An 18,261-nucleotide genomic window follows, 5' to 3' on the forward strand; every position below is an offset into this window, starting at 1 on the left:
CGCATATGACGTCACAAATCAAATCATTGAAATTCTAATAACTTTTTGATTATTTGATGAATTTTTCTCAAACCTTCGGCAATATTTTTCATTATTTTTTCTGCTATTTCTACAATAAACTTTTTGTCAGGGTGAACTTCCCCTTTAAGAGTCTCTGATATCTTCAATTTGCAAATTGGGGTCCCCATGTTTCAATTGAACAATAATGACCTGCCTCTGGCAATTTGCTAAAAATTCATTAAAAACAACCAATTGCATAATTATCCAACACATCAAGCATTTTCGTTTCATCTTCCGAAAACTAGAACAAAACTTACCCACAGTACTGTTATTTATTCAGGTCCCAAATATTGGAATTCCCTTGATTGTGAGATAAAAAGATCAATTGAAGACGTCTCTTTTGAGTCTGTATTGTAACCCATAGAACCCATGTGTACAAAGTAGTTTTGTAACACAATCAATTTTTATTTACCCTTTTTCTGCAGGTCTCTCTTCCCTCACTCTGTCCGTCCATCTGTCATGTAAACAAATTACATGTATTTATATTTACAGCTGCAGATGCCCTTGTGATGGACCTGTCTATGTTGTTCATGGCATATGTCAAACCATCAATTTTTTCCCTCTGATCATTTTAAACTTGAATGGCAATAATAGACAGGTATTGTGTTTTTTCTTCTCTTCTTTGAATTGTCTAGTAACCTGTGTGTCTCAGTTCTTTGTTTCACTTTTGTTTTGTCGTTGTGCAGTTCTGTTGCTTTCTCCAAGCTTTGCTCTACTATATTTATCTATCTATATTTCTCCCAATTGTCAATGATTGCGTTTTTATTTGTTATGGGCCTATTCACGACAAGCTCTTGCTTTACTTTAGATCTATCCACTTTAAATGTAACACTCAGGATTGTATTCTATTTTGTAATCATTTATACTATTTCAGATTGAGTTATGCTTTGTATTTTGATTGACTTGTGGAAAATAAATGAAATGAAAAAAAATGAGACGAAATGGTCTTAAACGAACTGGTGATTAGACAAAGTGATGATTGGACCAAATGATTATTCGACCAAATGGTTGTTAACAAAATGTTGGACGGAATGGCATTAATGAAGGTAGACTATGTGGTGAGTGGACGAGTTGGCATTTTACCGTTTTAATGACCCTGTTCTACCTACTTTTGTTCAACAACTCATTTCAGAGTAGAATATCATACTGTAAAATTCAAATTGACATTTATAGATAAATATACTGAAAATTAGTCATTTTGGAATACTATCCTCTATGGCCAGTTTGAGGACAAATCAATAATACAATGGAACCCATGTACAAATATTCAAGACCATTGTTATGGTACTAATACAAAATGCATACTGATGAGTTTTGATTGCATGATACCATGCTAAGGTTCAGCGCATAAACTTCACACAAATGCAATCATTTAACTCTTTCTATCTTTATCAAATAAGGAAATATTCAGCTGGTAATATTATTTTGACATTAGGAAAGGAAGTTTCCATTCAATTACAAACAAAATTTTTACCTCATTCAGAATCACAGATTGTCAAATTTTTATTTTATCATATGTAGCGATAGCCTTTCATACAGTGGACTCAGATGACAAATGTAATTTTTTTCATTTCTAGCATGTTTTAATGAAAGACATTGAAGTTGGTGTTGATCTTTCATAGATGAACTTATATAAAAGTTCTTCAGCAGTGTATAGACTGGTCGTGTGACAGTCACATGACTGTCATGTGATCAGTTGTTACTATGAGCCTTTGGTTTTCCTAATCAATGATTCTGCTAGATCCCAATGTTCCTTGGTGAGCTGTGACAAAACAAAAAAAATGCATTCTAATTATTGAATTATCATTCATTCATAAAATACTCATACGCAAACTTTTTTTTTTATTATGATGCAGTTTATGTTCACCATTCATCAATCAAATATGACGTCACAGCACAGCACTTGGCAAGATACCACCTAGGTGATATACACCAAATGCAGGCCACATGCAACTACATTATTCAGAACTTGCAAGCCCGATTCCATCAAACTTTTATATCATAATATATATCATAATTAATAAAACTATGCAAACTGTCAGATAAACAGACTTTGATTAACAAACTACAACTACATGTAGGAGATTAGCATTGAGTCTAGGTTTCATCCATAGTCATAAAACACTGCATTTGCAATATCCAAACCAGACAAAAAATTATTGAAAATATTTTTTTATCAAACTGCTAAGAAAGATGTTGCCCCTTCCCCCATCCCCTTGGTTTAAAAAGGTTTACACTCACAAATGAGAGAATGATAACCAAAAAAAAAAATAATGTTTTATCAAGATGTAGAATACCACATCTTAACCCATGGTCTTATCATATTGTCTAGCTACACCCCCCCCCCACAATGACAATTTTCATGATAATCTTGTGCAGTACCCATGCACATTAAATGTTGATTTAATACAAGCAGCATTTGGCTTAATATTTCTATCAATATTGTAGGTTGAATTGATAACTCACCTGAAGGTAACCACTAAACATTCCTGAAGCCTGCAGTGTTTGGCCACCATCAAACATGAACACTTCACCATTAAACCAGCTTGAATAGTCACTGCATAGATAACAAGCAAGGTTAGCTATCTCTTCTTGTACTCCCATCCGACCAGTAGGCGTAGATTCAACAAGCTTATGAGCAAACTGACCAGTAGGATCCAGTCTATCGAAGGCACCCTGGAATCAGAGCATTCAGGAGATAAGATTATTATCAATCCAATCCAATTCTATGATTTTTCAATCAAAAATTCTTCATCAGCTGTCCATGGTGGAGGTAAGGGTGACTGTGTGTACACATGTGCATACCATGTGTAGGTAACAGTAGCCAGACATTGGTTAAAGCATTGAGCTGTTTAATAGCTCTATGGTCAAAGTGAAGACATGCAAGCTCTAGAATGAATAGAAAGAGGTTGCTTGGTGATATCAGTGTCATAGCTTCCCTTCAATACAGGATTTCATACTTCTGTCCATCATTGTTAAGACCTATCTCTACCAAAATGTAGTAAAACCCAGGACCAAAATCCAATTGAAATCATTTCGAGCAAAACCAATCGAAACCAGTTGGCCACCTGGTTTCAATAGGGAAATTGGAGCAACTGGTTGCAATTGAGTACAGTATATGAATAAAAAAGGACCCAAATCCATAGTCATTTTGAGAAAATTGAAAAAAAAATGAATATGTTTTTAATTTGGGCAATTAAAGTATATTTGACCAAAAGACATAAGAGAAATTCATAAAACAAATCAAAGTGTACATTTTTTATGAACATTAATATTCACGTTACTTGTAGGCTGGGCCTTTTGTGGACTTGGGTCATTCTTTCATTCATATACATGGTAGACTTCTGTAGTAAGTAGTAGAAGTAAAGAGAGAGGGCGCTATGATATAAATGTAAGAATAGCCCAAGTCCTGGACTTGGGGGTTTTCTTACACTCATACCAGATTTTCCTTCTTTATTTAAGGCATTTCTGAGATGATTTCAAATTTATCATTTATACACAAAATGAGTCACTGTATATGGAACAATTCTCATATTTAACTCAATTTCGCCAAAAAAAATTGGATTTGGGCCATTTTCATATTCAGATACTCAATTAAAACCAGTTATCAATTGGTTCCAGTTGTTCAAATTTCCCTATCAAAACCAGTTGAATCCAATTGGAGGCAAGTGGTTTCAGTTGGGTCAGTTGAAACCAATTGAAGAGAAAGGAGCAGTGAATCGCCTTATAATTGTTGCAAGAGGCAAAGTGCATCTGATGCAGTTTTCTCGCAAATACAAATTAATTTTTTTTTTATAAAACAAGGCAAAAGCGATTTGTGTCGCGCCCACTTATGAAAATAACCAGAAATATCGTGATTTGCGAGGGCACGCAACAGAATTGTAGGGAAACTTCATTGTGAAATGACTGGGATGGAATAACACTTGTCATAAAAGCCTTGCATGTAAACTTTAATGTTGACCCGGAGATGACCTTTGACCTTACCACGTGACCCTCCGACTGCAGCATATCATGCAGGTCACCTAAGTACATCTGCCATCCAAGTTTTGTTGAAAAGTAACTTCCGGTTGCTGAGTCAGGTGTCATAAGAGAGTCTTGCATGTAAACTTTAACGTTGACTTGAAAATGACCTATGATCTTACCATGTGACCTCCGACTGCAACCTAACATGCAGGTCCCCAAAGTCCATCTACAATCCAAGTTTGGTAGAAAAGTGACTTACGGTTGCGGAGTTAGGTGTCATAAGAGAGTCTTCCATGTAAACTTTAACGTTGACCTGAAAATGACCTTTGACCTTACCATGTGACCTCCGACTGCAGCATAAGATACACGTCCCCCAAGTCAATCTACCATCCAAGTTTAGTTGAAAAGTGAATACGGTTGCGGAGTTAGGTGTCATAAGAGAGTCTTGCATGTAAACTGTAACGTTGACCTGAAAATGACCTTTGACCTTACCATGTGACTTAAGACTGCAGCATAACATGTAGGTCCCCCAAGTCCATCTACCATCCAAGTTTGGTTGAAAAACGACTTATGGTTGTGGAGTTAGGTGTCATAAGAGGGTTTTGCATGTAAACTTTAACATTGACCTGAAAATGACCTTTGACCTTACCATATGACCTCATGCAGTATAACATGCAGGTTCTCCAAGTCCATCTACCATCCAAGTTTGGTTGAAAAGCAACTTACGGTTATGGAGTTATGTGTCATTACAGGTTTGTGATGGACGGACGACGAACGGACAACATTTGGATCCCTAAGTCTCGCCTTCACCCTAAAATCCATTTTATTGTTCAAATAGACATGAAATGAAATACTCCGAAAATTTGCTTTGCCCAATTGATCGTGGGCCCGGCAGCCACCGTGCAGCGCCAGATCGACGAGGCTCTATCCCTTTAATTGTTGAACGCCAAACAGGGTAGCAGCAACTCCCATCTTTTAACGTCTTTTGGTCTGACGCGGCCGGGGTTTGAACTCCCGACCTCCCGGTTGTGAGACGGACTCTCTACCAACTGAGCCAACACACCGGTGTATGCAGAGGTCTCTATAGAGACTGACCCAGATAACTCTCCTGCCAGGTCTTAAAGTCCACCGTTACACAAGGATTTCTGTAAACACATTGTTTATCAAGGTTATGATGAATAATGGTAGATATAGGATTATTGTAAAATTGATTCAATATAGTCTCATATTGTCTAAATTGCATGAGAATATCCAGGAAGACATTGATCAGTTGATATTCAACTATCAAATAAAATATTCACTGATACAATGTATATACTTAAATCAATGAGGTCTATAGGGACCTATGACACACAGGGAGAGAAGATGAAAACTATCTTGAAATGGACATAAAAATTCATTTCATGAATATGGGGGGGAGGTGAAACTAACCTTTGTATAGATTCCTCCAGGTGCAATGCAGTTAAATCTCATTCCATAACGACCCCATTCCACTGCTAAACTTCTACAAGTGAAAGCAAGATAAACAGAATCATGGCTACAAACTTGTTTCTACTTTTATTCTAGTATACGGCAAAGGTTTATCGCAGGGGAAAAGTACTTAGTGAGATAAAACAAGAGGAGCGCCTCTGGCAGTCTCACCTGCATCACGTGATTCAATATAGCAGCAGTACTTTGAAAAGTACTATAAGTTAATCATTGACAAAAAACACCATTCATATAACTATCACCCTTATGTCCAAGTTTTATGAACTAGGTCCAAATACTACATCCAAATTTGAAGTTAAGGACATTTCAAAAACGTAACCTTGGTTAAGATTTCGATTCCCCCAACATGGTCTAAGTTCATTGACCCTGAATGACCTTTGAACTTGGTCATGTGATCTGAAACTCAGGTAAGATCTTCAGTAATACTTGATAACCCTTATGTCCAAGTTTCATGAACTATGTCCATATACTACATCCAAATTTGAAGTTAAGGACATTTCAAAAACGTAACCTTGGTTAAGATTTCGATTCCCCCAACATGGTCTAAGTTCATTGACCCTGAATGACCTTTGAACTTGGTCATGTGATCTGAAACTCAGGTAAGATCTTCAGTAATACTTGATAACCCTTATGTCCAAGTTTCATGAACTATGTCCATATACTTTGAAGTTATGATGACATTTAAAAAAAACTTAACCTTGGTGACGCCGACGCCATCGCCGTCAGAAAAGCGGTGCCATAGTCTAGGCTAACATGGTGGTTATTCCCCTATACATTTTGTACATAGTTTGTGTGGCTCAACTTACTCCACAAATGGGGCAAATTGAGCCATTTGACACCTTTTTTTTCAAAGGTGACAATGACTTTCAGTGTGGGAGGAAGAAAGGATCATTGGAAATTCAAGAACCCAAATTGCCCAGCTAACGATTAGTGCAACATAACTAATATTGCATTACTCAAAACAATCCATCATCACTAGTAGGTAATAATGTAAATGTAAACATGCTTTTCAAATTCTGTTAAGATGCCTTTCCCCCATGATTTCTCTTGTGATAGTCACTTTATATTCTGTCTCAAAAAGATATTAGTATAGTAAATAAATGATAAAGAGGCTGGGGTAGAAAAAAAAATCTTAAACTTTATCATGTACATAATTCTGATGTGCACTGCCAAACAAGAAATTCTTACTGATATAAGAACATGAAGGCAATATGGAAGCTAACCTGGTAACATTTTCAAGTCCACTCTTTGCAGCGGCACTAGGAGTAACAAAAGGAGATCCTAGGGCTGCGTATGTTGTGCTGATTGTCAAGAAATTGGCTCCTGCAATTCAATGAAATAAAATTTGGATAATCATCCGGGGTTTTTTTTCTCACATTTTGCTACAGTCACATTGGCAAAACCAACTTCAGAAGTTCAGACCAACCAAATCTATGACACCGTTCTCAGTATACTATCTAAAACTGGTTTACTGAAAACCAGTTCAGGAAACCACTTTTGAAGATCGCTTTGCTAGCATTCCCATTTGATCACCCGAAAGTGGTTTCCAAAACCACTTCACGTAGAGCGGTCTTGCTGTTGTGGGAACACTCTCATTGGGGTTACATGTTTCGCGCGAAAATTGAAACCGCAGCGTAAGCATTCCAAATACAGGATGTGGAGTAACACGCTCAAAAGTTGTGAAGATCACTTCCCGTAGAATTGTTGTGTCCTCACTTATGCTAAAACCAGTTTAACGAGGCAAAGCGATCTCCAAAACTACATCGAAAGGTGGTTTTCTGAACCGGTTTGGAAGATCGCTTCCATGACCACTTTGACTGTTCTCATCACAAGTTAAACTAGTTTTAGGATGGTAGTGAGAATGGTGTCTATGTTACTTCAAGCAGCATAGGAAATACACAGGGGCAACTGTCGATTTCGCCCTCATGATACCCCAAATCACCCCTAAAAATTCTCCAAACTGAAGGCTTTGTGGCGACCATCTTTTCAAGAGTCGCCCTGAGATCCATCACAAACAACATTCAGGGTTAGAATAAATGAAATCTTTACTGTCAACCATCTAGTGACACCATTGAACAATATTTAACTATGGTTTGCAAAGATTAGGATCTTTGGGTACCACAGTCATTTACTATTATTTATTTTCACAAATGCTCAGAATTGTATGTATAGCACCAATGATGGCCCATCTTATACATGTTATTCATCTCAACTTAAAGGAGAATGAAGCCTTTGGAACCAGATAGCTTGTGTGAAAACAGAAAAATCAAAGAAACAGATCAACCAAAGTTTTAGAAAAATCAGACAAATAATGAGAAAGTTATGAGCATTTGAATATTGCAATCACTTATGCTATGGAGATCCTCAAATTGGCAATGCGACAAAGATGTGTGATGTCACTTGTGAACAACTCTTCCCATTACTTTAGTATATATTTCACTTAAATTGCCTCTTTTATCACATCTATCAGTAGATCATGTGTTCTTTCTATGGGAGGGCATGTAAGACAGATTTTTAAAGAAAACATAATGGATAAAGAGTTTGTATCACCACAAAAAAAAGTAGAAAGAGACATTTTGAGGGTATTTCATAGTCCATCTAAGGAAAAGTTGTTCACATGTGACATCACACATCCTTGTCACATTGCCAATGGGAGGATCTCCATAGCATTAGTGATTGCCATATTCAAATGCTCATAGCTTTCTCATTATTTGTCCGATTTTTCTCAAATCTCTTTGTTCTTATTCTTTGATTTTTCTGTTTCGACACAAGCCTACTTATTTCAAAGGTTTCATTCCCCTTTAAGATTCATCTTATTTTAACAGCAAGACTTAGATCAACTTAAGTCAATATTGATTTCAATCAATTTCAGCTCTTTGAAAGATGGCTCCGGTAGTTTTTGTGGATCATGTTCAATACTAAAATGTTTTCCAACTTGATATGATTTTTCTATTGTTCTTTCACTTCAAATTATAACAAGTGGAATGCCTCTGGCCGTCTCACCTGTATCACGCGATTCAACATAGCAGCAGTGCTGACTTTGAAAACTACTATAACTCGCACAAGATGTTCAGTGATACTTGGTTACTCTTATTTCCACGCTTTATGAACTAGACCAATACACTTTCAGAGATAGGATGGTAATTCAACAAATACCCCCAATGTGGCAAAAATTCATTGACCTCACATGACCTTTGACCTTGATCATGTGACCTGAAACTTGGAAAGGATATTCAGTGATACTTATTACTCTTATGTCCAAGTTTCAAAAGTCAGATCAATAAACTTGCAAAGTTATGATGGTAATTCAACAGATACCCCCATTATGGCCAAAGTTCATTGACCCCAAATGACCTTTGACCTTGGTCATGTGACGTAAAACTCAAGTAGGATGTTTGGTGATACTTGATTAACCTTATGTCTAAGTTTAATGACCTAGGTCCATATACTTTGTAAGTTATGATGAAATTTCAAAAACTTATCCTTAGGTTAAGATTTTGATGTTGATTCCCCCAACATGGTCTAAGTTCATTGACCCTAAATGACCTTTGACCTCAGTCCTGTGACATGAAACTCTAATAGGATGTTCAGTAATACATGATTAACCTTATGGCCAAGTTTCATAAACTAGGTCCATATACATTCTAAGTTATGATGTCATTTCAAAAATTTAACCTCAGGTTAAGATTTGATGTTGACGCCGCCCGCCGCCACCGCCGTCGGAAAGCGCCTATAGTCTCACTCTGCTATGCAGGTGAGACAAAAATCAAATACCTTTCTTGAATTAAAGTAGAGATAAAGATCCATTTCATTAAGACTCATGCACTTTTACAAACCTTTCTCTTGCTCTACTAGTCTTTTTCCAATCTCTAGGGTGGCATACATAGTTCCATTTAATACCACATCAACTATTGTCTTCCATGCATTGGGTGAGAGCCGTTCAGAGGGAGATATGAAGTTAGCAGCAGCATTATTGATGATGACATCCGGTAGACCTCCACAGATCTCCACAAACTGATCTACGGAGGCTTTAACTGCCTCAGGATCTCTAATATTAGCAGGGATTGGATGGACAGGGTTTCCAGTCTCAGCAGAGATCTCTTCTGATGTACTCTTCAAAACATCTGCAGATCTGTGAGAAAGAATGACACTGAATCAGCACTCTTATTTGATCAAACATAGTCAAATATACATAATGATTGAACATTATGTTTATTTGACTATATGTATGATGGCAGTCAATTATAATAATAACAATTAATACATATGGTTTATATATATGAAGCGTCTTTTCCATTTTAATCAAATGCTCAAGGCGCTTAGAAGAGAGCCCAAATAAAAGTAAAGATAACTTTAATAGAGAAGTACAAGAAAGGGTAAATTACAAATAAGGAAAAATGTCTGTCTTCAAACCCAGTACCTGCTGGTGAACAAATACAATTTTAGGATGAATTTAAAGGATGTTGCAGAGTTTGAGTCCTTCAGCTCCTGTGATAGCGAATTCCACAGGGCTCGTCCATCATGAGCAAAGGCTTGATCGCCCCAAGATTTTTTAGAGAATGACATCTCAATGTTTTTTTTTCCATCCAATGCCCAGTGACAGAATTATCATAAAGAGGAAAAAGAAGGAAGAAAATCTGTGCCAAATTCTAAATATTTCCTACATGACTCAGCCTCAACCAGGCCCCAGAACACACGTTTTACTAAAAATTGGAAAGTGCAAATTTATATTTCTTGTCCACTATCAATTAACAGGGTTGCAAATTATAATAAACAAGTAAAGCGCATCTGGCAGTCTTACCTACATTACGGGATTAAATATAGCAGTGCTCAGTTCAGACTTTGAAAACTCCTATGAAGTAATTATTCACACACACAAGAAAAAATGATACATTCATTCATGGAGGTACCTCCATGGTTCATTGACCCTAAATGACATTTGACCTTGATCATGTGACATAAGACTCGTTAGTGATACTTGATTTCCCTCATGCCCACATTTCATAAACTATATCCATACTTTCAGAGTTACATGTATGATGGCAATTCAACAATTACCTCCAACATGGCCAAAGTTCAATGACCTTAAATGACCTTTGACTTTGGTCATGTGACCTGAAACTATAGAGGAATTATTCCCAAAAAACACAATTCATATAATGATATAATACTATGTTCATTGACCCTAAATGACATTTGACCTTGATCATGTGATATAAGACTTGTCAGTGATACTTGATTACCCTCATGTCCACATTTCATAACCTACAGTTATAAACTTTCAAAGTTATAATCGGAATTTAACAATTACCTCCAACATGGCCAAAGTTCATTGACCTTAAATGACCTTTGACTTTGGTCATGTGACCAACTTGTATGGGATGTTCAGCAATACTTGATTACTCTTATGTCCAAATTTTATGAACCGGATCCATGAACTTTCAAAGTTATAATGGTAATTCCATGAATACCCCCAACTTGGCCAAATTTCATTGACCCTAAATGACCTTTGAACTTGGTCATGTGACCTGAAACTCGGGCAGTATATTCGGTAATACTTCATTACCCTTATAAGGCCAAGTTTCATGAACTAGGTCCATATTATTTCTTAGTGGCTTTCATTTAAAAAAATTAACTGTCGGTTAAGCTTTGATTTTGACGCCGCCACCGTTGAAAAAGCGGCGCCTATAGTCTCGCTCTGCTATGCAGGTGAGACAAAAATTTAAAATATTGAAATACTGTATGACATGCCGGTACTGCTGACAAGAAGATAGAGTGAGTGGCTTACTGTTGTGTAGTCCTTTTGAAACAAAAGCACATCATACGCCCGCCCGTATCATGGAAAACAGAGTTATTGGTCAAGCAAGAAAAGTGTAAGGTGGCGACTTCACCTTTAACTGTCTGACCTCAAATCAATAGAATTCTTGGGATCTATGCTAATATCATACACACCAAATTATATGAGCCTATAGGTAAGTTAAACTAAAGTTATTGTGTCAACAAGGACTTCAAAAGGTATGATGAAAACATGTCACTGTGATTTTGACCTTTTGACCTCAGATTCAAAAGGCTTCCTGGGATCCATGCTACTATCATTCACATTAAATTATATGAGCCTAGAATAAGTTAAAACAAAGTTATCGCATTTACAAGGAGTTCAGAAGGGTAAGATGAAAACATGTCACTGTGACCTTGACCTTTGACCTCTTGACCTCAAAATCATTAGGCTTCGTGGGATCCATGCTAGTATGAGCTTAGGTTAAGTCAAACTGAAGTAATCGCGTTTACAAGGAAAAGTTAACAGACGGACACCGAGCGTGAAACCATAATACGTCTCGTACAGGACGGGCATATAAAAAGTAGAGATGTCAATGTTCAAAAGAATGAAAAAGGTTATAAATCCCAGAGATATATTTTATATTTTTGATATTGGTACCCAATATTCAGTTCAAATTTGAAAGTTATGCCATTATTCAGTTTTCAAAATTATATTTGATCTACTTACCTGCTGACAATAGCAACCTCAGCTCCAAGTTGAGATAACATTTTGGTCATGGCTTTTCCAAGTCCTGTTCCACCTCCAGTCACAAAGGCTGTCTTGCCTTTATAGGTATTAGGAGGTAGCATTGGTGTCTTCACAGCTTTCAGGTTATCATACTTCTCTGAAGGATTGCTGCTGGAGTAATTTGGAGTTCCTGAAAGACATCTCACAGACCGCTGGGATAAAAAGAGAAAATTACATTCATGTGAGCAGCTCTCATAACACTACAGTGAGAAAATTTCTAACTCATAAAAATCCCCCTTGCCTGTCCCTGGTGCCCCGACCCAAAATGGAATTTTTCAAATTTTTGGGCCTTTTTTCAATGCCGATATTCATATTTTCCAACAGAAACTAAAAAATATGTGTTGTGTCAGATTCAGTGAAATTTCATCAGATTGTGAGCAATGAATAAAACTTGATTATTAATTCATTTTCTAGCATAAGCAACTGTATGCATGAGGGACTGCGCGTTTACATACATGTAGCTCAGTTGCGGTGGTTGGTGCAGTACATACATGACAATATGTGTATTGCTTGTATCCCTGTCATCTCAATGGAAATATGCAAACATCCAAATATATTTGTGAACAGATTGTGACAAAGGTTTCTTGCCATACATTCTAAATAAATTTTATATCCTGTACCATGTTTTGCTCGATTTCCTAGTGTTCATCAACCCTAATCATATTTAGCCAAATTCCACTTTTATAAAATCTGAGATTCTTAAGTTCTCAACAAATTCTTTTTCACCAAATACAAATCAATAAATCTGCATCAAACACAGTCCTTGCCTGATAACATCATCCCTTAGAAAGTGGCAAGGCTATCGGTCTTCATATTCAATCACACTCAAGACCAAGTTTCAAACTAAAACCTAGATTCATCAGAATGCAAGATGCATTAGATCTAATGCAACCAAGCAAATCCAATCAAAACCATGGCGATGTCATAGCAGAGAAACAGAGATGTCCGATGGATATGGCTGAAATTCTGATTTCTGAACGACTCTTTTTGCTACCTCAGGCAGTGCGTGGTTTGTATTCGATTTTCCCAATCCCTGGGGGTTGGTGTTAATGAGTGGGGAAATTACACATAGATCGTCAACACCAGTAGTAATGCTCCGTTCAGCAGACGACATTCAACACCAGCGCTCAACACGAACTGCAACTGCTGGAAATAGGCCTATGTCATATTTTCTGAGGTCAATCCCAACATCAGCATGATTTCAAGTACGGTGTCGTGGCTGGTATTTACTGGTAATGGTGTTGTTACAACACCAACACCAGGGGTGGTATTCTGAGATCCATTTTATCTCAAGATAAAATAAAATATTTTATCTACGTTAAAATCAATGAGATAAAATACCCTTGAAATCTCTCCGAATTGGTATTCTGAGAATTATATCTTCATTTTATATCTGTAAGGCACCTATTTTTTAATCAATATCCAATTAGAAACGCGCTTATAATTTTATAAGGCTCTCTCATATCATTCAAGTTTCAACCAATGGAAATCCATTTCGCTAGGTGTGGTGAAGTGAGATCGCGTCAATTTACTGACTCCAAATACGCTTGCGCTTCTTTAGAGATTTCTTTTTTTTTTAAATAACAATACTCTTAATTTATTTCGAATTGTATTGCATCTTTTCAAGCATCATTTCAAAGACAATATTAGTCAAGAAGTCTTATGAAATACTTCCTGATTGTACAGGAATAACGTTAAGGTATTATTCACAATAAATATATAATTTTCTTGTCAAAATTTGGAGTTAATTCACCTAGAAATGATGAAATCAACGTCGCGGGGATAAAAATAGCCCCTACCCTCTTTTTAGTTTATTTTTTCTTCAAAGTAACCTGGGCGCAATCAAGCACATATATTTTAAAATTTTATCTGAGATATAAAAATGTCCTTTCAGATTCCAATTTCATTTCAAGAGATAAAATCAAATATTTTAAAGATAAAATGACCTCAGAATACCGCCCCTGATGTAAACATCGTACTTGAAATCACCAAATACACCTCCCAACCCTGTACTACTACTTGCTAGCGGAGGAATTGTTGATTCGGTAGCCTTAAACCAACCTTTACCCAGCAGAGAGCTCCAGCCTGCTTCGCGAGCCTCAGCTCCCTGGTTTACGCTGGGAGCTCCGGCTGGATTTAATAGCCTGTTTTTCTAGATTCTGTCAAAAATGACCTTTTTTTACCTGGCTAGAAGACCAAACGATGCTGCAACTTCTTCCACTTGTTATATTTTTCGTTATAAATGACAACATTCCTTATTATGTATACGAATGGAATATCTTGACAATAAAGTTAGATCACTTCAGTCGATCGTGTCCACAGCTCAGAAAATATACAACTAGCCAATGCACTGGCACTGGCGGCCGGTCGGGCGCCGCGCCGGCCTAGCCTGCCCCATGCCGCGCTTACGTTCGGGCGCGAGGCTCCGCGTGGGGAGTTAACGGTATGCCGTTCACGTGAGGGGTAGGGGTCGGTCTTTGACGAGGGATAATCTCAAACCTGTGCCACGCCCACCCATGATTAAAGCCGTTTTCATCCGGCGTTTGCATTTTTGAAAACGAAATTCAGGTAATTATATTAAGCCTGAATAGCATTTTGTTTCACTCAGTTTTGGCTTACTACCAACCCTACCAAACAACACTACAGCTATAGATCACAAATCTGCTTTACTTAAAGGGGAAGTTCACCCTGAAGAAAACTTTGTTGTAAAAATAGCTGAAAAAATAGTAAAAAATATTGGTGAAGGTTTGAGGAAAATCTGTTAAAGAGTAAGAAAGTTATTAGAGTTCAAAATTTGGGATTTGTGACGTCATAAACGAGCAGCTGCCCCATGTGTTATGTAATATAAAATGTATGAATTTCAAATTTTGTATGGTTCCTGATGACTTAATTTTGTTTTCTTTTCATGATCGGGTGTGAAATGATTTGTCTATTAATATACAAAAGTTACAGTGAAAACCATTTTCAATTTTCTGAGAAAATGACATTTCATTGATTTTTTACCATTCGCTATGTAGGAATGCTGCTCGCATATGACGTCACAAATCAAATAATTGAAATTCTAATAACTTTTTAATTATTTGATGAATTTTTCTCAAACCTTCGGCAATATTTTTTATTATTTTTTCTGCTATTTTTACAATAAACTTTTTGTCAGGGTGAACTTCCCCTTTACTTAATATTCATCAGTTTCATAGCATTTTTATTTATTTTATCTGGAAAGTCAATAAGCATATAGTATAGGATAGTAAGGATACTATACTCTATAGGGTCTAAACTTATGAAAGAAGAGTTATTGAAAATGCCAATCTACTATTTCGCTAATACAAATCCCAATCAATTAAATATGAATATCCAATAACTCAGAAGCCTCTGAAAGAGAAACTGAGAAAGAATTTTGAAATTTTGATAGTTCATTCTTAAATGATCAAAACCATGTTTTACTGAATGACAAATGTTCTGTTTTAATTTACTCTTTTTGTGTCTGATACCTTTCATTTCCTTTTTATATTTCTTACTATGTCCTTAATGTCAATTGAGCAGATAAAAGCCCCATCATCTTCCAGACAAGTATCATGTTTATTTCAAAGTTACTCTTATATTTTCAAGAGATACGCAAAAGGTTGCTTTCAATGTAGTTCTATCTTTAGCTTGGAAAAAAAAATCGATCCACATACTGATATGTCAGGTATATAGCTTTTGTATTTGTGATTAAGTTATGATAAATCATCAACAAATACTGAAATGCAAGAACACTTAAGTATTTCAAAGGCTGGTAATCAGTGTGGGATGAAAATCAGTATTTGGGGAAGAAAATCAGTAATTTGCATGAAGCCACCAGTATTTTTTTCTCATTTTTTTAGTAAGAATTATTTAGAACCAGTACTACTTGGCAGCTCTGCAAATCTAACTTTCGTTTTTGCTCTGTATTTGAGGCGAGACCTACCATCTACAAACTATAACAATTCCTGGAAATGTTTCAGTCAGTATTTAAAAATGTAATCATTAAGTAAACCAGGAAAAAAAAAGTTTTGCCATTTTTTTTGGTAAATCATTAAAATCAAGTTGAGCCTCAATCAGTTTAAAATATTGCATCAAATTATCCTATTTTACAAGATCAAGTAAAAAAAAAGAAGAGAAAGGGAAGATACAAGGAGACAGAATAAGGAGATGATGAAACTGAAGCAAGAACAAAAGAACCCAACATATAATAAATAAACATCACTTTGATTTTAATCATTTGGAAATTTATTCATGAAAAATATATATATCAATAAATTCAGCTTTGAGCTTAGGTAAATGAAACTCTTTTTAAGAGCACATATAGAGGAAAATCTAACATAAACAGGATAAACAATAAGAAATTATATATGCATTTTGTAAATTTGTATAAAAAAACAACTAGATATATATTCACTTCGAATGAAGATTTCGAATTGGTTGCAAAGGACATGTTATTGACAGAGTGAGGACTACCTATCTAATCAAATGAGACAACTAAAAATATTATATTTTCCCCCAGAACTTTTATTATGATTATTTTCCTCCTACATGATTTCTATGCTATAATTCATTTTTGCTGGGGAGGAGGGTCCTAAGAAGAGGAAAACACACATTCCCATTACTTATGGGAGAAAGAATGTCTCCATCATTTGTCACAATTATCCCACCCAGTTGCCAATTTGAGATACATATATAGTGATCTCATTCTTAAAACAGTCATAACTTTCTTTCCTTGTCCATTCAGACTTTCTGTTTCTCTTCTTTTTGGGCTTAACACAAATCATTTAAAGGTTAGATTCCTGTTTACATATAAATTATCAATTTACTTTATTTAAAAATCATAACACATTGTGAAAATAAACAACTTCAGTGATAAATACTAATAAAACTGATGAATGTTTCAAATATTTGAGAATTAGATCAAAACTCTAGACATACACTTTATATATGCATAATAATAATCTGGTTCAATATGGGACATCATGATTCATATCAAAGCAAAGCCCTGCATTGAGTAAATACTCAATAGGGGGAGCCCGGGGGGGGGGGCGCACTTCCATTGATGAGTGGATACCATGCATGGCCAAAAATCATGAAAAAGGAATCTCTTTTTGTAGATAGGACACATTACGTATGCAACGTAATACGGGTGTCAAAAACACTAAAATAATGAAAAAAGGGTAAATATTTCGCTACGAATTAATTTGCGAGGGATTTGCCAGGGTATAAAGAGACTAAAATATTTTATAAAGGACGTACTTTTTGCCCCAACATTACGTGTTTAGGGTCTGATTTGAGAGAGATATGTGGGGTGGTACGAAAGTGTAAAGGTAAGGAAAATACTCCTTTAGGGTGCTTTTCGAAACCCTATGGTCACGCATGGTATTGACTCGTCAATGGAAGTACCCCCCCCCCTCCCCGGGAGGGGAGCTCACTATCAGTACAAGGTAGACACCTGCTTGTACATAAAGAAAGAAATAAACAAGTGGAATGCCTCTGGCAGTCTTACCTGCATTGCGCGATTCAATATAGCACAAGTGCAGACTTTAACTAGCACATCAATGATGTGGAGCTCATCCGGCATCTCGCAACAAAATTTAACACAATTTTAATTTTAGCCCAGTTGACATTGTAGTGAATTATATTGGTGACATAAATTGAGGATATCGTATTGAAATTGATAAAGAAATGACAAAGAAGCATTTTTTATGATCTATGAATAAATTTCATATGAATTAAGTATTAATAATCATCTAGTCAAAGTTTCTTAACTCTGTGTAGAACCTTGGTGAACCTAATGTAGCTCTCAGATGGAACAAAAATAACCAAAGTCAATCAACAAAGAAATAAGTAATTTTTGTGAGTTTTGAAAAAATATGAATAAATTAGCATATTTAATGAGTTTCAAAATTCTATGTTGAAATTCTGTATCATCACCTCGAGCTATTATATAAAGCAAACAAAATTGAAATTGATCAACAAATGAAGAAAAAACATTTCTTTGTAATTCTGTATAGAAGTATGGTGAACCTCATAAAGTTCTACAAAATGGAAGAAGAAAAAATAACAAGTGGAATGCCTCTGGCCGTCTCACCTGCATCACGCGGTTCAATATAGCAGCAGTGCTGACTTTGAATACTACTCTAACTCGCACAAGATGTTCAGTGATACATGGTTACTCT

The 18,261-nt window shown here is 36.0% G+C and overlaps 1 protein-coding gene across 1 annotated transcript; it reads right to left on the minus strand.

Moving 5' to 3' along the window:
• Positions 1–1,119: 1,119 nt before the first annotated feature.
• LOC121408050 (2,4-dienoyl-CoA reductase [(3E)-enoyl-CoA-producing], mitochondrial-like) lies at positions 1,120–14,422 on the minus strand. The gene is made up of 7 exons (XM_041599365.1): positions 14,260–14,422; positions 12,017–12,228; positions 9,348–9,643; positions 6,735–6,834; positions 5,455–5,527; positions 2,527–2,736; positions 1,120–1,822 (listed from the first exon to the last, which is right to left on the minus strand). Exons 1-7 carry the CDS (start codon positions 14,326–14,328, stop codon positions 1,763–1,765), a joined length of 1,020 nt encoding a protein of 339 aa, XP_041455299.1. The 5' UTR covers positions 14,329–14,422; the 3' UTR covers positions 1,120–1,762.
• Between the last annotated feature and the right edge of the window lie 3,839 nt (positions 14,423–18,261).

Source organism: Lytechinus variegatus, chromosome 2 (genome assembly GCF_018143015.1).
Source record: "Lytechinus variegatus isolate NC3 chromosome 2, Lvar_3.0, whole genome shotgun sequence".
Taxonomy (NCBI): Eukaryota; Metazoa; Echinodermata; class Echinoidea; order Temnopleuroida; family Toxopneustidae; genus Lytechinus; species Lytechinus variegatus.